This window comes from Salmo salar, chromosome 11, assembly GCF_965601325.2.
Source record: "Salmo salar chromosome 11, fSalSal1, whole genome shotgun sequence".
Lineage (NCBI taxonomy): Eukaryota > Metazoa > Chordata > Actinopteri > Salmoniformes > Salmonidae > Salmo > Salmo salar.
The window spans coordinates 9,659,235-9,686,390 of record NC_138301.1 but is presented as its reverse complement, the minus strand read 5'-3'; the positions used below and the strand labels follow the sequence as shown (position 1 = coordinate 9,686,390).

The window sequence follows — 27,156 nt, the reverse complement described above, 5'->3', positions numbered from 1 at the left end:
AGATGTACATCAAACTGTAATTGACAAAGGCAGATGCCAATATAAAAGAGGTCAAAGTTACAAAAATTGACATACAGACTCAGGCAGTTAGGCATGCAGACAAACTGAGGGACAGTCAAAATAGGAGACCATTTTCTGCACAAGTTTGCTTTTAGACAAGCATTGACCAACAGCGCTGTTGTTAATATACCAGTCAGTTGTTGCAGAAACATCTTGTTATGACTCACATAATGCACCTCTAGGAAAATGTTACTACAATTAAACTAATGCTGGCCTGCAATCTGTACATTTTGAAGAGTCCAGGATATCAAACCTTTACATTGGAAGAAAGTACAGTCAATTACAATGGTGCAAATCTACAAATGTTCAATGCAAATGTAACCATGACTTGACTTCTGTGATACATTTGGTCATACAGCCAACAAACCTGCAAGAGATGTTTGTACTCTAACAAACTATTGTGTATTCATTCATGGCTCAGTTATGTTTTTGTTGTTGTTGTACAATTTAACTTCTTGCCATGTAGTGATTTTCCAGAAAAGCACATTGGCTAAATTAAAATGCCACAACTGTCTTACCTTTGATAGTACCTCAAGAGCCCAGGAAAATAGGGAATGTTTGGGATTAGGTATGGGTCTGACAGACTACGTTTCCAATGACTATTTCACAACTCAGTGAATAGGAATGGAAAAAGTTGTTGGCAAACATATGACAGAGTAGCTCTATGGAAAGAAAGAGGAACTCCCTATATTATGACTCCTGATTTGAGATATGCAAGCGTAACTCAGTTATTCCACTGATATCAAGACATGATTCACCCCAAATTTACAAAACGTTACGTACAGACCTCAAATCAAGATTACAGACCTATAGTCCTAGAATCATTATCCATGTCAACATGATCGCTTATATTAACTATTTAAATCATTTGTGACTAATCAACACAGGTAGGTTGGGGAAAGGTGGAGAGAAGGACGTGGAAATGTTAAGAGCTGGCAGTTATGCAATACCCCAGTCTTTTTTTGTGTGTGAAAAATATCTTACTCTGTTGTTTTTCCATAGCTTTTTGCTTATCCTTTTCATGGTGCCTGCTCCACAATTCTACCCAAGATGCATTGCAAGCAAGGAGAGAAAGACAGAGAGAGTGTCAGAGAGCTGGTTGAGTAGGCAGGTATGGACGATGAGCATTAGACAAACCATAACATAAAACAAAATTAAGCATTAAAAAAAAATGTTATTTTAACAATTGAGGATGTTTTGTAATGTCTGAGAGTAGTCACATTTCAGCTTGGCAATATGGAACACTATGACATAATTCATCTGTATGCAGAGTTTGATCCATTGCCAGTTACTGCTACTGAGGTGTAACATTACAACACACCCAACACTCCTGGACCATGGTCCTGGAGAACCACACAAGGGGGGAATACCGGGGTTCCTTGAAAATGTTCTGTGACCGAGGCGTTAACTTATTGGCTAGCAGTGTGTGGCTCTCCAGAACCAGGGTGACAGAGGCAGCAGGGCTTGGTGAAGGGCTTGGTGAAGGGCATGGAATGGGGATGGAGTGGCCAGCCAGCTAGCAGGCAGGTTGAATGGAGCTGTTGCAGAAGCAGGGGTGCAAGTCTCAAAAAGACATTCTGTAGAATTGAAGCTGCATCTTCCCAAAGAGAGAAAAGGGGCTGGTGAAGTGAGGGTAGGTTGGTAGGTAGGGAGATTGAGGGAGTTGGGTGAATCTGTCCCCTGTATACAGACCCAAAGTAACATTTGAGATAGTAGAATGGTGGTCGAAAGGAGAAGCAATGCTTCACTCCTTTTCCACGATGTTCAGTGTTAAATTAGCCCTATCCCTAAGCTAAATGCCAACCGTGGCTTGCTAACGGTGAGCATGACATTTGTCTCTTCCTTGGGCCTGTTTACTGGGGAGTGACACTCCACCCTCCATGCTAGAGCTGAGAGAACTTCTACTTGTACAGCACGCTTTAAGGAAACCTGCAGTAAAGGCAGAGACAGGTGGTCAGACTCCTTAGCACGGTACTGCAGATTTGGAGTTTCCGAGAAGACAACAGAAAACGAAGACATGCACAGTCAAGGTGCTAGAAGGCAAACAAAGGAGGACTCCACGAGAGGTGGCGGGCAAACAGGGGCACTCAACATTCAGAGAAGGGTGGGAGGAACACATAACACATCCAGGCTGGGGGGGGGGGGGTCTCAATGCAATATTTCACACACGCCTACACCGCTCAAAGCTGTTCCAATCTTACGCAACATATTATCCAAGACCAGATCTGGAATTCAAATGTGGTTATTTGTCAAATTTGGTTGGAGTTGCGTGATGTGCAAATATGCAACCTGTGTACAAATATTACGGCAAACCAGCATAGTGTATTTATGTTGTAAATATATTTCCGAGTTTTACAGCTTTAAATGCTGACCCATTGGGCCCACATCAGTGGTGTGGGTCAAAGTGGATGGAATATCATAAGAGGCTCTTTTTCTAAGGAAGGGGAACTCCCCTTGTTGCCTGGTTGGAGAGAGGTGGGTCAAGGGGTAGGGCAGGGTTTAGACTGGTGAGCAGGGGGGCAAGGGGTGCTCTCAGAGCGCATGCAAGGGGGGGGGATGGGGTGGGCTACACACCAATGGAGGCAATAAAATTCTCCTCGTTCAGACTCCGGGTGTCAAAGTGGTGGGTGCCTTTGCCCCCCGAGGTGGGGTGCGGCAGTTGGAGACGGGGTACCAGGAGGAGCACCGGGGGCCTGGTGCCCTCCATGCGGGCAGATGGGCTCTCCTTGCTGCTCGGGCTGCTTGCAGCATCACTGGGGCTCCTCTTGTGCTTCTCTGGCTCTACTGGGGCCATCAAGAAGGAAAAAGGGAGAAGAATAGGGAAGAAGGGAAAGAGATAGTAGCGACAGTGTAGAGTTGCAGTAGGAGGTTTGAAGGTTAGAATAGACGGTTGTTTGTAGGGGTGTAAACGTTCAAACGCTAAAAACGAAATTGGGATCCTTAACATTAAGAAAATGATATGCATACATCAGCTGGGCAGAAGTCCGTGAGTTGTGATCCTGGATGGCCAGATAGCTACCAAAACTGACAAGAAACTGCCATGTGGGGAATCGTAAGTGACACATTTCAGCTAGTTTCATCTTGTTCTTGATACCAGGTTTTGTTTTGAGGTATTTTGACTGATTTCATGTCAATGCTAATATTGCAATAATTCACTAGCTAGCTAATCAACAACTGTAAAGATGTATTTGAGAGACAGCAAGTGCTCATTGTGCGAATGTGTTTGTTTTCGATAAACATTGGAGACCAAATATAGTTTACATGTCAACAATCTAAGCCAGCCCAGTCTGTTTAGCCCCATAGCTGCGCACTCATCGGCGTTGTTGCTAAACAACCAACCCGTCTATGCACATGTTTTCTTCTGGATGCCTGGGGCGTATTCATTATGCCCATTCCGCAAAACGTTTTGCAACTATTTAGACTAATGATTACACACACCCCTGCTCTTTCTCTTTGCAATGCGAGTGTGTGTTCAGTCTTCGGTCTGTTGCGTTTAGACTATTTTAGTTTATTCATTGACGACAGGCCCTGCTTTACTGAAGTTGCGAGACATTATAAGCCAAGAAATTGCGAGATGCAGCTTTTGATTGACGATAGGTAGGCCTAGTGCACGGTTCTGACTGTCTGCCTGGTGATCGACATGCCTATACTGTGCCCCTCCCCTCCCCTCCCTCTGTCCCTTGCTAGCTAGCTATGAAAGATGTGAGTGTTTGTATTCTCGTAAGTACGGCAACTAATCCGTTTCTTCCGTTCCCAAAAAATCGGAATCTTAGGAGTGATTCCTCGCGGAATCGAATCTTAGCACTTAGAAATGGGAGTCGACATGCAAAGAGTCGAAGAATCGATTATTTTGGAGTCGATGCTCTAACACTACGTCATCGTCGTTAACGGTTGGAAAAATGGCAGAGAAAGGCAAGCAACAGCAGCCAAGTCCTGTATTGCAATATTTTAAAAAGTTACGTGAGGAAGGAAATGTAAACTTTGCAAGGTGGAATTGAGGTACAGTAATGGCAGTAGAGGTGCAATGCTTACCCATCTAAAAGGGATGCCCCGAGACCCAACCCGTTGCTGGCAGTAGCAAAGCTGCATTGTGAATTTGAGTTGAATTTTTATTAAAATGTTTGTTTTTTTATCGTTTGTCACATCCCTAGTGGTCTGCTCTTATGACCCAAATTCGCTCAGTGAATGCTTAATTAAACTGCAAAGGTCACCTAAAAATGAGGCATGTGTTGGGGGTACTGACTCAGAGAGATTAAACCTGAACTCACTGCTGTAAAAACATATTGCTTACTTTTCAGATGAGTTGATAAAAGAAAAAGACAAAAAAGGCTGGCCCCAGAAATGATCCAGATTGCACTCCTTTTCCTATCCAACACTTACGTTGCCTTTAAGTGGAGTATATGAAATGCTGTTAAGCACTTCTTTGGTTTCAAACAAGAATCAAGCATCAGTAACTTTCATTTTTTCAGAGGAAATAGTTAAGTCATAGTTTTGGGAGGGGGCATGACATGCTGATTGAATGTGTCCTTTGAGAGAAAATGTTGACACTTTCAGTCGAGTGTTGGTTTTCTGAACGTTACCTTTGGTTTGGTAGTGGGTGCGTGCGATTTCCAGCAGAACGAAGACGCTGGCCATGCCTCCAAGCCCGGCATTGGTGTACGAATGTTCCAGACTAGAAACGGTGCACTTCAGTATGTCTAACATGCCCTTGTAAACCTTCCTGCTAATCTCCTGAAGAGCAGAACACACACGCACAGTTTAATTGAAAGGTGTTATTCAGCTTTAATTCAAAATCAAGGTTAAAAACACAATTACAACTTCTCTCCCCCTCTCTTGCCCAATTCCTTCCTCCACTCACCACATCACGGATTACCTCCTGCCTGACATCCTCCTCTGACTGGACGGCCCGGTTCAGCTTGCTCAGCACGAAGACGCGCAGCTGCTCGTTCTCCAGCAGGCGGCGCACCTTCTTCATGTTGAGCCAGCCCACGCCTTGGCCCTCCAGCACGCTCTGCACCACCTCCTTCAGGAACTGCTGGTTCTCACTGGGACAGACACAGCTCTGGTTCAGTCACTCCGTCACACTCCCCTTTTTGTATATGTCACCATTGGCTCTTAAGTTAGACAACCCTTCTCCTAAAGGGGGATTGATATATCACCTATCCAGGTCTGTCATTTGACATTATATTGGCAAGAAAGTTTATGACAACCAGCTTTTGTTTTTTGATGGCCAACATGATACCATGAAGACATATGCCATGAAGGTGGTAAACTAATTCAAATATGGCAGTCAGCGTGAGTTGTCAAAGAATGCCATGACAGCAAAGTCCTGGTAATACAGTCTCATAGGGGTCTGGTACCTGGTGTTGTTGGCACGACCCTGGGGCGAAGGGGACTCTCTCTTGACTGTGGGACTGTGCTTAATGACTGATGACTTCTGGTCAACAAGGGCCCTGGGGGGACCGCGGGCGCCTCCTGCAGGAGCCATATAGAACAGTGAGGTCTCTATAGTAAATACCATGGAAAACACAAAACCAACGACAAATCGGAGCCATACAAACAGAAATACTAGCCAACTTGATACAGGAGGAGCTTATACACTTCACTACAAAGCCCCCAAATCACAGTCTACGATGTACTAATTAGAAAACCACATCAAAGACTAACAGACAAAGATGGGACACATCCTGCATACATGAAAGGACACACTCACACACATACAATTTCAGTGGCAGGGACACTAGCTAATGACTAGCTGAGCTACAGGTTTCATATTCAGACACTAAAAGGTGAGGGACAGATCAACTGGGACGTCACACAGAAGGAGTCAAAATGGCGCTGCGTTTGGGCATCACACATTGGCAGAGAACAGAGGCGAGGTCAGATTGGAGCGGGATCTGCATGGCAACAAGACAAGGTGTGTGTCATGCAGAAAAATAACAAAAAATAAAGATGGGTCGACAATCACACACACGGCTAACGGATAGCTCCACACTGTAGTGTTCATACTATTAGTCACCTTGTACAGTTTGACAGACACTCACATGAACACACAGTGCCATGGCATACATTATGGTGGATCCCCTGCAGAGATTTGGCCTGTGAACAATATTATTATCAAACTGATTATAATATTGTTGCGCCTATGTAGCTTACCCACTGGGCAGACCTCAGTTCAATGTCTATTTTTGATTTACATTTGGTTGAGTTGTCAACTAAAGAGAATCAACAACAAAAAATGTATTCCCCTTACGTTGATGACTTTTGCAAATCCAATCAGTTTTCCACGGTGATTCAACATCACACTTTTTTTTTTTATGACGTGGAAACAATGTTGATTCAACCAGTTTTTGCCCAGTGGGTAGCCTGTTTGACACTTTGAACATTTAAGCTAATGTCTGGAATGTGAGGATACAAATAAATACATCCACCAAAAATGCATTGGGTCCTTGTCATAAACAGACACCGGCTGTTACCGGTATATCCAATTTTGCCATGGCATTACGTAGGCCTTATTGTAGGCTCTATGACCGCATGTTACCAAAGACCTCACCTGACAACGATGCCATTTTGCCCCACATTTTCCGAGGCAACGTCCATAAGTTGTACAACATGCATCAAAGCACTTCAAACAATTCCATTCCATTTGATCACTGTGGTACTGGTACAGATGCTCAGTAACCACAAAGCCAGCTAAGTGTCCAATGACAACTCCAATCAAAACTGGTGACTATGAGTTTTGGAAGTAAGACAGAACAGCACTCTTGGTGCTGCGAGACCGCACTCCTTAATTCAATTATCAATGAAACAGTGTTTAAAACTAACTCACAGCACTGTCATGCCTTACCTACAGGGTAGCAGTTTTGATTGGCTAAGGCCTGCCTCCACTGGCAAGGTGATGGGAGGTCTAGGTGTGTATGTGTGAGACCAAAGAGGTGGCCAAACAAGCAAATATAGCTTCTTGCTTGGCTTGGAGAATAATGGGAAAGCTGATGTTGACCAACTCGAATCAACATCTTGTCAGGTCCCATACAATACTGTGGAATGCAGAGACTTACATTGGCACACACACAAAAAAAATTAATGGCATCATCTTCACAATTGTCAATATGGGATGCACAGCTTCTAACAAGCTTAAGATCGTGAAGGCCCAACCCAAACTAACACAAAGACGTGTGGATGGGTGGAGTGACTCGGCAAAAGGTTAGTGATTGGGGGGAACAGTCACTGTGGATGGTGAAAGACAACAGGACAGACTCGACGTATGACGATGAATGATCTCTCGATGGTGCACGTCAGGTGACAGAGGAGTGAGAGGGTGAGCGAGGAGGATGCTGGGAGATGTAGTTGACTGGCTAGGAGAAGCATGCAGCCCACGCAGTTTTAGAAGGGCGGAACCCACCTTCTCCACTCACCGGACCGGCCTCTGTAATAATCTCCATTAGAGAATTTAGTCCAAATACTGGACACAAAACCCAGAATTAGTGCAGAGAAGTGGAAAGAGGGACAGAGAGGGACACCGGCCCAGACCGAACCAGTCTGAACATCAACCCACAACCCACATGCACAGCAACACATTGACAGAGCGCACAGAGTGCAGAAAATAAAAAGAGGAAGAAAAACAAAGAACGAGGGAGACAGACCAAGGAAGGGGGAAGGACATTTCTTACAACAAAAATTTTTTGTGACTTAATCTCAAAAAGGTTATAGCCATTACATTTCATGACCAATCTTACATGTGGTGATTGTTAGGACCCCTATATCTTTTTAGACCATCTAGGGGTGGGAGAAAGCATTTGCCAATTTTTTTCAGTGTCTATGTCCAGAAGAGAGCGAGTTTACGGGCTCTCGGACCACAGAGACCTCAGACGGAGAACACACAAGAACGATGGGGAGCCACCGAACAAGCGAGCAAGCAAGGCAACAGACTGCACAGGAGCAAGGAGATCAGGTGTCATGCCAGTTTCATTTCAATTCCAGTCCACTTGGGTAATCAATTGTACTTCAGTCGATGAAATGAAAAAGCCTCATCGAAAGCAATGGGTAATTTGCCATTCAGGAACTGAATGTCAATTCATCTTCAAATATTGAGTGGAATTGAAAACGGACTTGACCCCAACCCTGCTGGGAAACCAAGAGAAAAACACAAAATGTGAAAATGCCACATAAAAAGGGGATAATATGTATGCAAATTAAGAGATCTGTCGTATATAAATGTGTGCATCGTAGCGCATCAGACTCCCACCACACAGAGAGGAATAACAAGGAAACAGAGGGAAGGATATGGATATACATAAATGAAAACACAGGTATATCTCCTAGTATGCAACCTGAGTAACATGGACTCAGATAGGTAGGATCGAATAAGGGTCAAAGGTGGAGCTAGTTGTAGGGCAAAACAAACTACCACACCAGACAATAACATACCCGGACTGTCTGGACCCGGGCTACCCGGGGTACTAGTCGGGCTGTCATCTGAACAGTCAAGACAAAACAAAATCAGCATCAAAAGGAAAAAGGAAACAAACGTTGGTTTGCTATGGCAGCTGTCCCACACAGCGTGGGGCTATTGAATTTAACACATGCATTTCTTCTTTTCTTTCACAAATGTTCCCATAACAAAAATCAGGCAACCATGTGGGATTGGGAACATTGAAAACGGGGTCCTCAATATCCACCTATTGCCTGACTTACATCAACATGACAGTCCACAGACGGACAAATACAAATTTAGAATGAAAGTCTATTCATTCTAAAAAAAAAAATCCAAATAAAGATTTCTACAAACCTTCCTCAATTTCCTCCTCTATGTCAAAATTTAAATATTCTATATTTTTGTAAATTAAAAATAATTAGAGGGGAAAAGGCAAAAGGAAAGAAAATAAAAATCTACAATGTAAAGTTGCATAAATGCTAATACTGTGTAGCCAGCCTAAACTGGCTTGCCAGACATTTCAGCATGAGCACTGAATGCTTACTTGACATACTGTCAATACTAACTCTACTTAGTGCAAACAAAGCAAGTCATTGAGGAAGAAATATTCTGATGTTAAAGAAGTTCAACATGTCAGTCAGAGTTACACATTATTATGTCATCTACTCTCCTTCCTTCTCCACACCAGGTTAAAGTAGGCCTAACTGTCCAGTGAAAATCTTACTTTTAAAGGTAATATTCTGTTAACTTATACCCGAATCATGTTGTTAACTCATCCCATACTTGTATTTGTGGCCAAAGTATAAATTGGGAAAAAAACACTTCAAAAACCCCACCTCAAAGTCAAACAGTTTAAAAAATGTTTGGCGTTTAAAAAATGCCTGTTATTTCCTCATAGAACATGACATCATGTCGGCTCATTGAGCTTGCCAATCAGTGGTCTACAGTGGTTTTAATGACTTGTATACTCCGACACCATTCTGTTGTTGGGGTAAGCCCACATAATTCAAAACAAAGAAAAGCTGCTTTTAAACACACTTAATACAATTTAAAAAAACTGAATTAAAACTATTTCTCATATTGTAATTAATTATTGGTCAAATTTCAAAGAAATCTGGAAACACTGGACAGTTACTTTAAATGATTAAGTTTACTGTAGCTTATGCTCAATGTGTCTTATCAAGATAAATAGCAGACACGATACGGTGTATAAAATATTGAAGAAATTTGCACTCCAAATATTATTTTTAATGCCCATGACTAAACAAAAACATTTACACTTTGTAACCACTGCAAGAGCTGTATGACAACCCTTTGAACTTTGAAAGGCTTTGTTTTAGTAGACAGCCTGCCTCTACTGCCTTCAACTGACAAACCTGATCACAATCGGCTGTAGGGCACAAAAATTGTACAGAAAACAGATAAGAGGGGAATACAGCCCCAGAGAGTGAAATGGAAAAGGAGATGAGATGGATAAAAGTCAGAGATAGAAAGAGAGATGAAGGATGAGTGACGATAACGTGAAAGGTGGACAAAACAGGGCAAAGGGCTGCATTAGTCCTGTACCTTTGAGATTGGGGAAGGGCCCAGCCCCAGCAGCCTTCTCCCTCAGCCCCGCCTTGTTGGGTACAGACAGGTTGGAGAGGCTAAAGCTGGTGCCGTGGTTCTTGTACAGATTACCTGCAGTGAAAGAGAGAGAGTCGCTGATGAAGTCGATCAAAGAAACCAACATTTGACCATGTCTCACCATCCTATAGTATTACCTATGATGATTAGCAGCCCAACATCAAGTTCCATTTCAGTCCCTACCTAGCTGGCAAATATTGTCAATTTCTGGTTGTAAACTGTACATTTCTGGTTGTCTTCCTGGTTGAGAAGACCAGTATTCCCCGCTGGGTAACCCTTACACATTCCCCCCTTCAGTGTTCAAAGATCCCATAGGACAGGATAGACGAGCAGAAGGGCAAAAAAGCTCCGCTTTGGAGGACAAAGTGTAACCGTCACCTATCCAGCCCTTTCAGATCTGTGATTATCACACAACTGAAATAGACCCTGGTTAAGGAGACTCACTGGCAAAGGACATGAGGCCCCCAAAGCCATCGCTGCTGTTGTTGGAGATGGTGGAGTTTGGAGAACTGTTGCGGGAGTCGCCCTCTCCGTCCGACTCTCCGGGCAGCTTTAGGCTGCTGGGCCTCAGGGGGCGTTGGACTCTGTGGAGCAGAAAAAGTATTCGAGATCTGGTTCTGTTAGAGGTCTGTCACGCTCTGTTAGCTTAGTTTTTCGACTGCTACACCAGAGGCATATCACAGATGCAGAATTCAGAAGCTGAGACTTAATTGGGTGTGTGTGTTTAAGAGATGTATACATCACAGTTTTTTTTTTTAACTATGTTTGCAGAATGTGTGGCTTATGATGCTTGTTTGTGTGTACATCGTTATGGCGTAGGTGTGTTGTAACGTAGGTGTGTTGTAATGTACTTGTTGCCATTGAGGTTCTGGTTGAACCGGGGCGTGTACGTCTCCTCTTGGTCTTCTGCCTCAGGGTCCTCCTCAGCAGGGAAGCCATACTGAGGCTCAAAGTAGGGGTTGTCGTACTCTCCCTTCTTATTGGCTGGTCCCACCGGGGCGGCGTCTAGGGGAGGTCTGGAGAAGGGCGGAGCGCCCAATCCCGGGACAGGGTTCTGTAGAGCTGCACTGGCCAATGCCTCCATTTCCACTGGTTCTGCCTGCTCCTGGACAAAATGAACATCAATCAATGGACACGAATGGTTGATATTAAATACATGAGATTGGCACTTTATGAGGCAGAAAAAGAAAAAAAAACTCAAGCAAAGATATAATTATTGCCAATATGTTCTCATGTTCTCAAATTCAAACCCTAAGTTGCCAAAAATGGCAGTTGCTAAAAACATATATCGTGTTAACTGCATAATTTTAAACTGGTGTAAATTGAGCGGTTCACTGACAATGTTGACTCCCTGGATGACTGTGCTGGGGCTGGAGCTGGCGGTTGTGCTGGAGCTCGAGCGGAGGGCTTGTCCATCAGGAAGTTCAGGAGCTCCGTCGCCCCCCTCGGGCAGTGCCTTCTCTTGGGGGAGGGGACCGTCTCCTCCCTTGAACTCCTGGAAGTCCTGGAACTCCACTTCGCTGGCGTCTCCCAGTGCAGCGTGGGTAGGGGGATCCAGGTCTACGACATCAAAAGACAGATATTACTTAGTATTGATGGCCAAAGGGTCACAAAACAGAATGTTTAGCTAGTGACTGTTTCTGAAAGGAATTGGTCATTTTAGGTTGCCATTTTTCAAGATTGTCGGTTATTATAATCAGGGGAATTTACCGTTTTTTGTAATAACAATAAGTATGTGTAAGCTGGGTGGTTCTTGGGCTGCAATTACACAGGCAGCCCAAATCTGATCTTTTTTTCACTTTATTGGTCTTTTGACCAATCAGATCAGCTCTTTTGCCAATAAATTGGGCAAAATAATAGAATTGGGTTGCCTGGGTAAATGCAGCCTTGGTGAAATGGCACAGATACTTACTTGGCGTGTCCCTTTGGATGTCACATTTGATCATTTCGCTCACCAAGTCTCCAAGTGACGAGTAGGAAGAGCTGGAGTCATCGTAGCCAGCCTCACTGTCGCTGTCACGGAGACAAAACAGAGTAGCATTACCCCGGACACCATCTTGGTGACATCTTACATGTCTACAGAAGGCTAACTGAAAAACGCTAACTAAACCTTTCTCAGACTAAAATTAACCTCAACTCATACATCATTTCTAGCAAGACTAGCAAGCTAACTATTGAGCGAACCAGCAAATCTACTGGTTAATGTTTAGAGTTCGCAATCTAGTGGCTAATGTGTTGTCTATCAACATTCCATAGCCTACCATGCTGCTTCTTCTGCTATGTCTCCGTCGGCCGCACTTGCACACACACAAACACACAAATGATGCACACGTACACAGATCAAACACTGGAAAGGACCTCCTTTCAGATCTAGTTTTTTTATGCAGCTAAATGGCGCACTAACATGTTTTCCACATTGCAAAATTGCTTTTAGACCGTTGACAGTACCTGGCACTGAAAAAAATCTTTAATTTAACATTTTGTCAATTATATTATCACAGTAGTATCAAAAAACCATTATACCTTCCAACTGTGGAGGTCCTGTTTTTTACCTGTCGTCTGTGGGGTCCGAGTCGTTGGCCTCATCTTCTAAGGGTCCGCTCATGGCCTCGGCCAGCTGGGAGCTGCCGTCGTACACGCGGTAGAACACTGGCTGCAGCTGGTGGGCGTACCACTTGCCCTTGTCTCCGATTAAAGATGGGTCATACACGTCTGTAGAACACAGAGGTATGCTCAGAAACACTATGAAACCTTCAAACTGCCTGTATCGCTATACCTGAGTGCACAAAACATTTGGAACAACTGCTCTTTCCATGACAGACTGCCCAGTTGAATCCAGGTGAAAGCTATGATCCCTTATTGATGTCACCAATTAAATCCACTTCAAGTCAGTGTAGATGAAGGGAAGGATATAGATTAAAGAAGGATTTTTAAGCCTTGAGACAATTGAGACATAGATTGTGTATGTGTGCCATTCAGAGAGTGAATGGTCAAGACAAAATATTGATGTGCTTTTGATCGGGGTATGGTAGTAGGTGCCAGGCACACCGGTTTGTGTCAAGAACTGCAACGCTGCTGGATTTTTCATGCTCAATAGTTTCCTGTGTGTATCAAGAATGGTCCAGCACCCAAAGAACATCCAGCCAACAACTGTGGGAAGCATTGGAGTCAACATGGGCCAGCATTCCTGTGGCTTGAGGCTGTTCTGAGGGCAAAAGGGGGTGCACCTCAATATTAGGAAGGTGTTCCTAATGTTTTGTACACAGAGTATATTCACATTTGACCTAAAGAAAGTGCAATAATTGATAACATAATTAACTTTTTACTTAACCCCTTTACACGTGGAAATTGGCTTATGGATAGGGCTAAATTGAAATGTTTCTTACAGAAGAAATATGACAAGCATATACATAACAATGGGAGCAATTGAAAGGGAACAGTTTGGAGATAATTGGAAAAGTATGAGACGAAAGGTTAGTACACAACAGTTCACTTCATAAGACTGAATCCAAACATTACACTGTTGATTTCATGTGCATTTTACATTTACTGTACATCTGCCGCATTTGTAAATACTCTGGATACATTCAGTAACATAAGACTATTACTGGAAAATGTGGGGTAGGTCCAAAAAAAATGACAAGGGTTTGAGGAGGGACTAGGTGGCTACACACCTTTCTAAAGTGTGCACAGTTCCTAAGCAATTTCAATGCACTTTTAAGACTCAAAAGAAGAGTCTTCAACTACACAGGTACTTTGTTGGAGCTCTCCTGCTGTGCCGTTGAGGAACTGTAGCAAGAACCCTGGTAGTCGTATCGCATGGAACGGAACCCCTGCAATCACACAATTCCTGTTGTTGTTAACTCAATGCAGAAACGGCCCGTTATAAAAATCGCAATCTGGGCCAGATGTGCATTATTTGAAAGCTTGTTCCATTGCCAACATGACTAGCTAAGTTCTAAAATACTAATCAGGCTTTCACAACAAACAGAGTATCATTTTGGTGCGCATAGAAAGGAGTCATTAGTGCATTCGGATGCGTGTCCTGCGGCAATTTTCCTTCACAATAAACAAACGTAGGCTCATTCTGATCAGAACAACCTACGGGATGATGCCATGTCTTATTGTAACTGTACATCAAACATAGTGACCATTAACATTGACACCGTATATGATTTTTAGAATTTGGAAATGTGAAGTGCACATTTGGACTCACGGTTGTTTGGCTTGCTTTTATGACACTAAAGCGGTACTTATTATAATCCTCAACGTCTCATCTTTCAAAATACATAGAGGCATCTTTATTTACAGCATTTCCCTCACTAAGACAACCAAAAATGTGCTAAAGTTGTCCAATTACCAGGAGGGAAGGGAGCAACTTCTAGTCGCTTGATGCTCAAGTTCAGAACGTCTGTCAGTCAAAACCCATACAAATCAAATCAAACTTTATTTGCCACATGCGCCGAATACAACAAGTGTAGACTTTACCGTGAAATGCTTACTTACAAGCCCTTAACCAACAGTGCAGTTCAAGAAGAAGAAAATACTTACCAAGTAGTCTAAAATAAAAAGTAATAATAAAAAGTAACACAACAAGTGTGCGGAGTACAGGCTAGTTGAAGTAATCTGTACATGTAGGTGGTGGTGAAGTGACTATGCATAGGTAACAAACAAACAGCAAGTAGCAGCAGTGTACAAAAAGGGGGGGGGGGGGGGGGGTTCAATGTAAATTGTCCGGTGGCGATTTTTATTAATTGTTCAGCAGTCTTATGGCTTGGGGTAGAAGCTGCTGAGGAGCCTTTTGGTCCTAGACTTGGCGCTCCGGTACCGCTTGCCGTGCGGTAGCAGAGAAAAGTCTATACCTTGGGTGACTAGAGTCTCTGACAATTTTATGGGCTTTCCTCTGACACCGCCTGTTATAGAGGTCCTGGATGGCAGGAAGCTTGGCCGCAGTGATGTACTGGGCCGTTCGCACTACCCTCTGTAGCGCCTTACGGTCAGATGCCCAAGCAGTTGCCATACCAGGCGGTGATGCAACTGGTCAGGATGCTCTCGATGGTGCAACTGTAGAACCTTTTGAGGATCTGGGGACCCATGCCAAATCTTTTCAGTCTCCCGAGGGGGAAAAGGTTTGTCGTGCCCTCTTCACGACTGTCTTGGTATGTTTGGACCATGAAAGTTCGTTGGTGATGTGGACACCAAGGAACTTGAAACTCTCGACCTGCTCCACTACAGCCCCGTCGATGTTAATGGGGGCCTGTTCGGCCTGCATTTTCCTGTTGTCCACCATCAGCTCCTTTGTCTTGCTCACATTGAGGGAGAGGTTGTTGTCCTGGCACCACACTGCCAGTTCTCTGACCTCTTCCCTATAGGCCGTCTCATCATTGTCGGTGATCCGGCCTACCACTGTTGTGTCGTCAGCAAGCTTAATGATGGTGTTGGAGTCGTGTTTGACCACACAGTCGTGGGTGAACAGGGAATACAGGAGGGGACTAAGCACACACACCACTGAGGAGCCCCAGTGTTAAGGATCAGCGTGGCAGACGTATCGTTGCCTACTCTTACCACCTGGGGGCAGCCCATCAGGAAGGCCAGGATCCAGTTGCAGAGGAAGGTGTTTAGTCCCAGAGTCCTTAGCTTAGTGATGAGCTTTGTGGGCACTATAGTGTTGAACGCTGAGCTCTAGTCGATGAACAGCATTCTCATATAGGTGTTCCTTTTGTCCAAGTGAGAAAGAGCGGTGTGGAGTGCGATTGAGATTGCGTCATCTGTGGATCTGTTGGGGCGGTATGCGAATTGGAGTGGGTCTAGGGTGTCTGGGAGGATGCCGTTGATGTGAGCCATGACCAGCCTTTCAAAGCACTTCATGGCTACCGACGTGAGTGCCACGGGGCGGTAATCATTTAGGCAGGTTACCTTCGCTTCCTTGGGCACAGGGACTATGGTGGTCTGCTTGAAACATGTAGGTATTACAGACTCGGTCAGGGAGAGGTTGAAAATATCAGTGAAGACACTTGACAGTTGGTCCGCGCATGCTTTGAGTACACGTTCTGGTAATCCGTCTGGCCCAGCGGCTTTGTGAATGTTGACCTGTTTAAAGGTTTTGTTCATATCGGCTACCGAGAGCGTTATCACACAGTCATCCAGAACAGCTGGTGCTCTCGTGCATGCGTCAGTGTTGCTTGCCTTGAAGCGAGCATAAAAGGTATATAGCCCGTCTGGTAGGCTCGCGTCACTGGGCAGCTCGCGTCTGGGTTTCCCTTTGTAGCCCGTAATAGTTTTTAAGCCCTTCCACATCCGATGAGCGTCAGAGCCGCTGTAGTAGAAGTCAATTTTAATCCTGTATTGACGCTTTGCTTGTTTGATGGTTCGTCTGAGAGCATAGAGGGATTTCTTATAAGCGTCCGGATTGTTCTCCCGCTCCTTGAAAGCAGCAGCTCTAGCCTTTAGCTCGATGCGGATGTTGCCTGCAATCGATGGCTTCTGGTTGGGATATGTACGTACAGTCACTGTGGGGATGACGTCATCGATGCACTTATTGATGAAGCCGATGACTGAGGCGGTGTATTCCTCAATGCCATTGGATGAATTCTGGAACATAATCCAGTCTGTGCTAGCAAAACAGTCCTATAGTGTAGCATCCGCGTCATCTGTGAAGCGCAGAGCCAGAGCTCTAACTTCATATATAGTGTGTTACTGTACTATGTTCCAATTTAGACAATTAGTGCACAAATCTGCAATTTTCAACTCGTATATGGGTACGAGTGTAAAGGGCTACACTTTACTTCACACTATAAATATCCAAGCTAGCACAGTATGGTTCGGGTCAGCTCTAAACACAAATACACCAATTGTCAGTCAGTGCATGGTATATGCAGTACAGCAGGTGTGTAGGATAGGGTAAGGGACTTACTGTTGTGGATCCTCTGAAAGGCCAGGTTGGTGGGGTTGAGGGCCCACTCGCCATAGTACTCCACGGCCTGGGTGTGCGACAGCTTCTCAGCGAAGCCTGAGCGTCGGGGCCGTGAGGCCAGGAAGGACGTGGCCTGGAATGCCACAACAGGCCGGGGGAAGAGGCGTAGCGTACGTGTGTGCATCTGGAAACCCTGGAGCACGTTGGGGGAGTTGAAGAACCGTACCATGGCAACTCTGTTGGAGAAAGAAGGAAAGGTGAGTGTGTTAACGCTTCAATTGAGTCATATTTAATTCAATTCAAAAAGCTTTCTTGTTTATCAAGTTTACATTCGAGAGACATGCGTCTTTGATATGAGGCTCAAATTAAACACATTGTTTCACATGACATTATGACTTTGTTGAGTCATACACTACCGGTCAAAAGTTTTAGAACACATTCAAGGGTTTTTCTTTATTTTTACTATATTGTAGAATAATAATGAAGACATCAAACCTTAGAAATAACACATATGGAACAAACAAAAAAGTGTTAAATCAAAATATACTGCTCAAAAAAATAAAGGGAACACTTAAACAACACAATGCAACTCCAAGTCAATCACACTTCGGTGAAATCAAACTGTCCACTTAGGAAGCAACACTGATTGACAATAAATTTCACATGCTGTTGTGCAAATGGAATAGACGACAGGTGGAAATTATAGGCAATAAGCAAGACACCCCCAATAAAGGAGTGGTTCTGCAGGTAGAGACCACAGACCACTTCTCAGTTCCTATGCTTCCTGGCTGATGTTTTGGTCACTTTTGAATGCTGGCGGTGCTTTCACTCTAGTGGTAGCATGAAACGGAGTCTACAACCCACACAAGTGGCTCAGGTAGTGCAGCTCATCCAGGATGGCACATCAATGCGAGCTGTGGCAAGGTTTGCTGTGTCTGTCAGCGTAGTGTCCAGAGCATGGAGGCGCTACCAGGAGACAGGCCAGTACATCAGGAGACGTGGAGGAGGCCGTAGGAGGGCAACAACCCAGCAGCAGGACCGCTACCTCCGCCTTTGTGCAAGGAGGAGCAGGAGGAGCACTGCCAGAGCCCTGCAAAATGACCTCCAGCAGGCCACAAATGTGCATGTGTCTGCTCAAACGGTCAGAAACAGACTCCATGAGGGTGGTATGAGGGCCCGACGTCCACAGGTGGGGGTTGTGCTTACAGCCCAACACCGTGCAGGACGTTTGGCATTTGCCAGAGAACACCAAGATTGGCAAATTCACCACTGGCGCCCTGCGCTCTTCACAGATGAAAGCAGGTTCACACTGAACCCGTGACAGACGTGACAGAGTCTGGAGATGCCGTGGAGAATGTTCTGCTGCCTGCAACATCCTCCAGCATGACCGGTTTGGCGGTGGGTCAGTCATGGTGTGGCATTTCTTTGGGGGGCTGCACAGCCCTCCATGTGCTCGCCAGAGGTAGCCTGACTGCCATTAGGTACCGAGATGAGATCCTCAGACCCCTTGTGAGACCATATGCTGGTGCGGTTGGCCCTGGGTTCCTCCTAATGCAAGACAATACTAGACCTCATGTGGCTGGAGTGTGTCAGCAGTTCCTGCAAGAGGAAGGCATTGATGCTATGGACTGGCCCGCCCGTTCCCCAGACCTGAATCCAATTGAGCACATCTGGGACATCATGTCTCGCTCCATCCACCAACGCCACGTTGCACCACAGACTGTCCAGGAGTTGGCGGATGCTTTAGTCCAGGTCTGGGAGGAGATCCCTCAGGAGACCATCCGTCACCTCATCAGGAGCATGCCCAGGCGTTGTAGGGAGGTCATACAGGCACGTGGGGGCCACACACACTACTGAGCCTCATTTTGACTTGTTTTAAGGACATTACATAAAAGTTGGATCAGCCTGTAGTGTGGTTTTCCACTTTAATTTTGAGTGTGACTCCAAATCCAGACCTCCATGGGTTGATAAATTGGATTTCCATTGATTATTTTTGTGTGATTTTGTTGTCAGCACATTCAACTATGTAAAGAAAAAAAGTATTTAATAAGATTATTTCTTTCATTCAGATCTAGGATGTGTTGTTTAAGTGTTCCGTTTATTTTTTTGAGCAGTGTATATTCAAACTTTTGAATACTGTTCAAAAGTTGAGGTCACTTAGAAATGTCCTTGTTTTTTAAAGAAAAGCAAATTTTTTGTCCATTAAATTAACATCAAATTAATCAGAAATACAGCATAGACATTTTTAATATAGTAAATGACTATTGTAGCGAAAAACAGATTTTTTTATGGAATATCTACATAGGTGTACAGATGCCCATTATCAGCAACAATCACTTCTGTGTTCCAATGGCACGTTGTGCTAGCTAATCCAAGTTTATCATTTTAAAAGGCTAATTGATCATTAGAAAACCCTTTTGCAATTATGTTAGCACAGCTGAAAACTGTTGTGCTGATTTAAAGAAGCAATAAAACTGGCCTTCTTCAGACTAGTTGAGTATCTGGATCATCAGCATTTGTGGGTTCGATTACAGGCTCAAAACGGCCAGAAACAAAGAACTTTCTTCTGAAACTCATCAGTCTCTTCTTGTTCTGAGAAATGAAGGCTATTCCATGTGAGAAATTGCCAAGAAACTGAAGATCTCATACAACGCTGTGTACTACTCCCTTCACGGAACAGCGCAAACTGGCCAAAACCAGAATAGAAAGAGGAGTGGGAGGCTCCAGTGCACAACTGAGCAAGTTGACAAGTACATTAGAGTGTCTAGTTTGAGAAACAGACGCTTCACAGGTCCTCAACTGGCAGCTTCATTAAATAGTACCCGCAAAACACCAGTCTCAACGTCAACAGTGAAGAGGTGACTCCGGGATGCTGGCCTTCTAGGCAGATTTCCTCTGTCCAGTGTCTGTTCTTTTGCCCATCTTAATCTTTTATTTTTATTGGCCAGTCTGAGATATGGCTTTTTCTTTGCAACTCTGCCTAGAAGGCCAGCATCCCGGAGTCGCCTCTTCACTGTTCACGTTGAGACTGGTGTTTTGCGGGTACTATTTAATGAAGCTGCCAGTTGAGGACTTGTGAGGCATCTGTTTCTCAAACTAGACACTAATGTACTTGTCCTCTTGCTCAGTTGTGCACCGTGGTCTCCCACTCCGCTTTCTATTCTAGTTAGAGCAGTTTGAGCTGTTTTGTGAAGGGAGTAGTACACAGTGTTGTACAAGATCTTTAGATTTGTTTAACACTTTTTTGGTTACTACATGATTCCATACATGTTATTTCATAGTTTGTGTCTTCACTATTATTCTACAATGTAGAGAATAGTCAAAATAAAAACCCTTGAATGAGTAGGTGTTCTAAAACTTTTGACCGGTAGCGTATACAACATTGATACAACAGTAGCTAGGATAGGGAGAAGTCTGTCTATAATAAAGCGCTGCTCTGCATTCTTAACAGCACTATCAACAAGGCAGCTCCTACAGGCCTTAGTTTTGTCACACCTGGACTACTGTTCAGTCGTGGTCAGGTGCCACAAAGAGGGATTTAGGAAAATTGCAACTGGCTCAGAATAGGGCAGCACGGCTAGCCCTTGGATGCACACAGAGAGCTAATATTAATAATATGCATGTCAATCTCTCCTGGCTCAAAGTGGAGGAGATTGACTTCATCACTACTTGTATTTATGAGAAGTATTGGCATGTTTAATGCACTGTTTGAACTTCTGGCACACAACCCATGCATACCCCACAAGACATGCCACCAGAGGTCTCTTCACAGTCCCAAAGTCTAGAACAGACTATAGGAGACGACCAGTACTACATAGAGCCATGACTACATGGAACTCTATTCCACATCAAGTAACTCATGCAGTAAATCCTGACTGGATTATTCTGCTAGGCTCAAAGTTCAAATTGAACCAACCTCACAAATTGACTTGCATGGATAATATGAGATCTACTTAAAAAGGGACAGAGAAACTTAGTCAAGCCTTGCCTGGTGGCCACATCCACAGAGTCCACGTCGTTGCCATAGATGAGGGGGTTGAACTCGGTGGAGGAGGGCGACGCCTTGTTCTGGCCGGGGGGGAGCAGGGGTAACTCCTGACCCTCCTGGAACTTCTCCAGGTTCAGAATGGGCTGGGTGTTGAGACTCATGCTGGCCAGGGCCTGGAGCGGGTAGAGGTGAGGAAGGTTTTAATCAACACACTGTCGTGGAGATGAGGGGTCACTCGGCCCCACTAGGGGGCACTCTCACCTCAGGCATCAGCTGAAGGGTAGTGCAACAGAATGGTCTCACTAGGACCAGTGTGGAACTGTCTGTTTGAGGTTCAAAACAGTGCAAGAGAATAGTACAGTGTTTCGGAGACCTCAAAATTGGATAAAAATGAGTTACAACTTATCATTTATTTGTTTATGTATTGTGCTGCTTTATAATTTTTTGTCTGTATGATGTAAGTTCTCATTTGAGAATAAATCATTAATAAAACACGAGGACTAAGCTAGGAGGACTCACAATGTGATTATGTTATTAGCTGACAGGTGAGTGTGTGGGATAAAATGAGGAAGCCCGTTTCCCCAGCAAATGAATATGAAAAGTGCATGTTTTTGCAGATGCCTGAAATGGGAGCGTCATTTCGGAAGGTCGGCGGAAGAAGTAACAGCAGAGGGAATTCACTAGCACTCTGGGATTGCTGCAGACTCATTCAGGGTTTTGCACGATGTTAGCACAGTGGATCGTTTGATGGCCAGGTTCAGTCCTGGACGCAACCTATGAGTTACAGCAAAAATCTGCATATCCACTGTTTGCTTACAAAAACACTCACTGATGACAAGATAGATGTGCATACATTCAGGCATGATCAAGCCAAAACTAAGCAGCCAGTGGTGGGTCTTACGAAATATCTCTCTATGCCGCCAGTCTGTTACAACATCTCAACAATAGTGTATGACACTTGAGAAAACTGAAACAATAACAAGCAACAACAAAAATATTTAAGTTTGGTTAGGAAGAATATTCGTGCAAGGAGCATGGGCACATTCCGCAGAAGGAGAAATTAGGAACCTTATTGTCAGAGGAGAAGATCTGCTTTTGGGTGATCACGGTCAACCTAACCAGACACTAGGGAAGGGGAGGAGGGGGACAAGAGAGATGCCAGGAAGAGGATCACATGAAAAGGCTGAGCTGACCAATTGCTGAGCAGAATTGAAACCACACATGACAAAAAGGGTCAAGATAGGAGGCTGTGTGGTCCAATTCCCTTTAAATGGTTTCCTTTCCTCATCTCCTCTCAATCCTGACTACTAAACAGCTGAAAGGACGGGATGCTTGAAAGCGACGTCGGAACCTTGACTAGCCAATAAGTGGGCTAGTGGGGGAGATGGAGATGCCTCCTTGTTGCTTTCACATACAGTCCTTTCAGCTAAGTGGTTGCAAAAGAAGGGAGAACAGGAAAGGGGCAGTTTTAGAGAATTGTGACATAGCCAGAGAACAAGAGAGAATGATGTAGCGAAGTAGAGAGAGAGAGAGAGAGAAGAGGTGCAAGAGAGGAAGAGAACAAACCATGACAGAGACAAGTGAGAGAGAGACACAAACAAACATGAGTGCGACAACACAACACACAAAAAGGAACAGTAATTCACCACACCACACAACAAGTTAGCCACTGAAGACTAAAGAGCCTATCGATGGTTACCAACTGCGAGGATAACCAGTGGCTACGATGGAGAGGTGACACTGAGACACAGAAGGGAGCAGATCTCTTGACAATAATTGTTTTAAATTAAAAACCTTTTGGCTTTTTGTTTACACTGTCCATACACACACACACACACACACACACACACACACACACACACACACACACACACACACACCCCCTCAACTCAAATTCTCCCATCTCTTAATCTGTGAGATTCTGACATACACTAGGTGTACAAAACATTACAAAAACACCTGCTCTTTCCATGACATATACTGACCAGGTGAATCCAGGTGAAAGCTATGATCCCTTATTGATGTCACTTGTTAAATCCACTTCAAAATCAGTGTAGATGAAGTGGAGGATACAGGTTAAAGATAGATTTTTAAGCCGTGAGACAATTGAGACATGGATTGTGAATGTGTGCTATTCAGAGAGTGAATGGCAAGATACAAAATTTAAGTGCCTTTGAGCGGGGTATGGTCGTAGGTGCCAGGAGCACAGGTTTGAGTGTGTCAAGAACTGTAACGCTGCAGGGGTTTTTCAAGAATGGTCCACCACCCAAAAGACATCTAGCCAACTTAACAACTGTGGGAAGCATTGGAGTGGCCCAGCATCCCATGCCCCGATGAATTGAGGCTGTTGAGGGCAAAAGGGGGTGCTACTCAATATTAGGAAGGTGTACCTAATGTTTTGTACACTCAGTGTATACTAACCCATTCTTTGTGTGGGACTGCAAGGACCTACCAGCTACCACTTGTTTGTTACTGTTTTGAGGACTGCTTTAACCCTTACAACAATAGAACCTATGAAAACTCACCTTTACCCATATCTTTTCACTCAAATGGCTTGTTACCACAACAGATTTTTGGCTCTGCCAACACACAGGTCTATCTTAATCAATCGCACACACACTCTGGGATAGGGCCAAGTGTATCACACACAAATAACTACACTGGTTCTGATTCAAAGCATATCAACAAACTATGATATGCAGGGATCTTCAACATGATGAGGTATGACTGGGGATTCAAATTGGGGTTAGTGGGTTTGGATGTTAAAAAAAACTACCGCTGAAGAACATTTGGTGACGAGTTGAGACGCATTTTAAATGGCGATGAGGAATGATGCCTAGAATGTTTAAATGTGACATTTGTTCATATGGCGGATGTATGTTTTGTTGTTCTTTTCATGTAACTTTTCTTCATAAAGCATCTTGTGCTTAATATACACTTTCAAATCAAATAAACTTAGACGATGACAATGTTGGGTAGGAATAGTTCATGGCAAAATGTACTAATGATAGCTTGGGGTTAACTAGATGCTCGCTGATAATTCAAGGTGGTTTTAGTTACAATGCTAAGCTGTGACGTGGTACTAGAGTGGAACGTTTGATTGGCATTTCACAACACGAGTAAGAGAGGTTTGTGAATCAGAACCAGCTTCTAATCAACGTATTGTTATTTGAGGTTCTGGGCTTAGAGGATTTGGTTAGTTCTACTGCTACAGCTGTTACTGAGGTCCCAGGGAGTAAGACCTAGTAGCTGCTTTTACCTCCAAGAGCTAGCGCATGCAAAGAAAAGAGAGAGGGGGAAAAAATACATACAAAAATAAAACGCTTGTCGTTAGGACATTACAATGCTTAACTCCACAATGCTCCCACACTATATGCATAGTTAGTACATAGAACAAGGACACTGATGTGCCTGGCGCAATTCATCAAACCTCTCTTGAAACATATCTAAAAGCTGAAAGAGGAGAAGGTGATCACTTGAAAACAAATAGTTAACATAATACATACGGTAATATGGCAGGTTTTTTTATGTAATAAAGCAATACAAGAGGTAGAAATAAACAGAGTTAACGGTTGGCAGTGCTAACATACACGCTTAATGAACGACCCCTGAAAATAGTGCTGTTGCGACAGGCTATATGCTATATTTACCTGTTTCAGGTGTTTCTTGAGTTCTGTGGATTCTGGCTCGGGAAGAGGGGGTAGGTGCTCTGCATTGGTGGGTGCTTTGACCTGTGGAGCAACAAAGCATGCTCAAACTGTCAAATGTTAGCAAAAAAAAACATGTACACTACACACATACAAGTGTACACAAATACCCCTTCAAATGATGAAAGCATACATCTGTCGCCATTACCTACTAAATAGTAGATGAGAGGGAAGGAATTTGCCCCTAGAAAGACAGACTGGGATGTGGGTGGGCGTTTTAGCAGTGAAAACACTGATGCTCTCTCTGTCTCACAGAGAGGGAGGACTTTTATGTTGAAGTCAGTTTCTGCACAGGTCTGAAATGAGGATGACAAGAGCAAGGCCTTTCCCTCCTGCATCAAGTCGATATCTAGCCTAACACAATATCGGTCACAATGAGAGAACTGAACCCCAAAAGGGATTTAGCAGTGAAAATAAAGACAATCTCAAGCAAGTGTCTAGAATCTTGTCTCCCAATCAGAGATAATGCTGTATGGAACTCAAATGGAGTAGGGAACAGCATAGATCTGCGAAGGAACATAGATCTGCGAAGGAACAGCATAGCTCTGCGGAATAATTGCATAGATGTGCAGAATAATAGCATAGATCTGCCAAAGAATAGCAAAGATCTGCAGAGACCGTTTGCGGGGACGCTGAAGCGCACCTCCATTTTGGGGCACTTACCTTGTTACAGTCCAGGTCCACGAGCCACACATCGTCGGGCATTTTGAAATCGGATTTGTAGAGGAAGAAGCTGGCAGGCACACCTATGATGTAAGGGGTGGGGGCGAGGAGAAGCTACAAAAGGAGAGAGAAAGGACATTGTATGACGTCACGATCAGACAAAATCAAACCAGCACACAAGCAAGAATAGCTCCAATAGGAGGAGCCTCACACCATAGAACTAAAGCTAGAACTCCACTAGGCATGCATTCAACTCCCAGGTAAAACCCCCAACATAATACAGGGACTAATCTCTTCTTCAACAACTACAATCACAAATGCCTTGACAACAACAAAAAAAAGCAATGGATGATAAAACTGACAAAATGAACCAAATAAAAAAGTGAAACTTTCAAAGGTAATCAATTACGCCGCAGGAATTCCTCCATTTTTTCAAACATTGGTGTAGAAGTGCATCCCTTTAAAGAAAATCTCTGCTCCCAGCTATTAAAAAGCCCTCTATTTATTCTCCTAATAGTACTACAACTACCAGTACTGCAGTCATTGGTTTGATTGACGTACCTGTTCAGCGGAGGCCATGCAGGTGGGCAGTAGGGGAATGACAGGGAACATGTACTCCAGGGGGTAGATCATGGCTACAAATGCCATGACACTCATGGTCAGGGCATTGTAGTCCCGCGACTGGAGGACCACCTGGAAGACACAAATCAAAACAAACTATTTGATGTGCATTTGAACGTCTCAATTGTAAATGTACAATAAATACTGAGAGAAGACTGTTGGGCATAGGTGATCACATGCTGTTTATTCCATACAAGATAAATTCAATAACATTCAATGACTACCACCCGAGAAAGTATCTTCATTTTTCTCCCAAAGAGTTGTATTCCTTCACAATAAGAGATGTAGCATTGACTAGTTGTGTGGTTGTTTCAACAGCCACGTAAGACCAAAATCTGCTGTTTTCACTCTACAAACAGTGGCATGTTTAAGCGTGAACAGCGAAAGGAGGTCCTTCAAGGTTAACCTGACATATTGTTCTTACAGTAAATGGGAAGGGGGTAGAGCGTAGTCACTGCAGGTGTTCAGACAGCGAAACAAGGGGACTGAATAAGGGAGTGTGACGATTACAGTGGTGACTTCAACCCAAGGAGGGTTCCAGCAGTGACTGTATGAGTGGGTGGGTTAAGAACTGAGAATGGATGAGAGTTGGGTTTAAAAGCAGTTTACAACACAGGATGTTAGCTTAGGAGTAAAGAGTAGTATACTATATATCCCTCAAACTCAACTCTGGACCTCAAAGCCAGTTCCACTGCTTTGTTCCGCATTGTTCCCCTCTAAGCAGGCACTGTTTAGACCTGGGACATCAGGTGTGTGCAATTAATTATCAGGTAGAACAGAAAAAACAGCAGGTTCCGGACCTCGTAGGGCAAGAGTTGAATACCCCTGCTACATATAAAATGTGTGTATGTGTAGTGTGGGACTTGGTCTTTAATAATCTAGTGAGACTGAACAAAATGTTTGAGTAGGCCCTTTTATTCAATATCAAGAGTTGGATATATAGTAGGGGTGAGAATGTTTAAACGTTAAAAAGATATTAGGGTTCTTTCTTAATGTTAAGGATCCCAATGGAAAAACAATGTTTATTTTATTTTTTTCTACAACATTTAAATCACAGTGCAGCTGGCTCGCCTGCTATTTCTCTTCACTAACGGTGCAAGTGTGTGTTCAGCCTTCAGTCTGTTGCGTGTAGAATATCCTAGCC

General features: G+C 43.9%; 1 protein-coding gene across 12 annotated transcripts in view; it reads right to left on the bottom strand.

Annotated features, from left to right (window-relative positions):
* The window catches only part of LOC106561933 (MAP kinase-activating death domain protein), a 90,341-nt gene that overhangs the window by 24,805 nt on the left and 38,380 nt on the right, over positions 1-27,156 (bottom strand). For 4 of the 12 annotated variants that reach the window (XM_045688981.2, XM_082957716.1, XM_082957715.1 and 1 more), the window contains exons 5-21: positions 25,953-26,084; positions 25,392-25,505; positions 24,672-24,752; positions 21,022-21,194; positions 17,034-17,269; positions 12,673-12,832; positions 12,033-12,133; positions 11,460-11,680; positions 10,972-11,225; positions 10,565-10,704; positions 10,061-10,174; positions 7,463-7,522; positions 5,421-5,535; positions 4,919-5,105; positions 4,641-4,791; positions 2,635-2,844; positions 1,045-1,101 (exon numbers count right to left, since the gene is read on the bottom strand). In XM_045688981.2, the coding sequence (XP_045544937.2) occupies positions 1,045-1,101; positions 2,635-2,844; positions 4,641-4,791; positions 4,919-5,105; positions 5,421-5,535; positions 7,463-7,522; positions 10,061-10,174; positions 10,565-10,704; positions 10,972-11,225; positions 11,460-11,680; positions 12,033-12,133; positions 12,673-12,832; positions 17,034-17,269; positions 21,022-21,194; positions 24,672-24,752; positions 25,392-25,505; positions 25,953-26,084 (2,506 nt within the window). The remainder of the gene's footprint in view (positions 1-1,044; positions 1,102-2,634; positions 2,845-4,640; positions 4,792-4,918; positions 5,106-5,420; positions 5,536-7,462; positions 7,523-10,060; positions 10,175-10,564; positions 10,705-10,971; positions 11,226-11,459; positions 11,681-12,032; positions 12,134-12,672; positions 12,833-17,033; positions 17,270-21,021; positions 21,195-24,671; positions 24,753-25,391; positions 25,506-25,952; positions 26,085-27,156) is intronic. The other 8 variants (XM_045688989.2, XM_045688990.2, XM_045688991.2 and 5 more) reach the window with 5 other exon arrangements.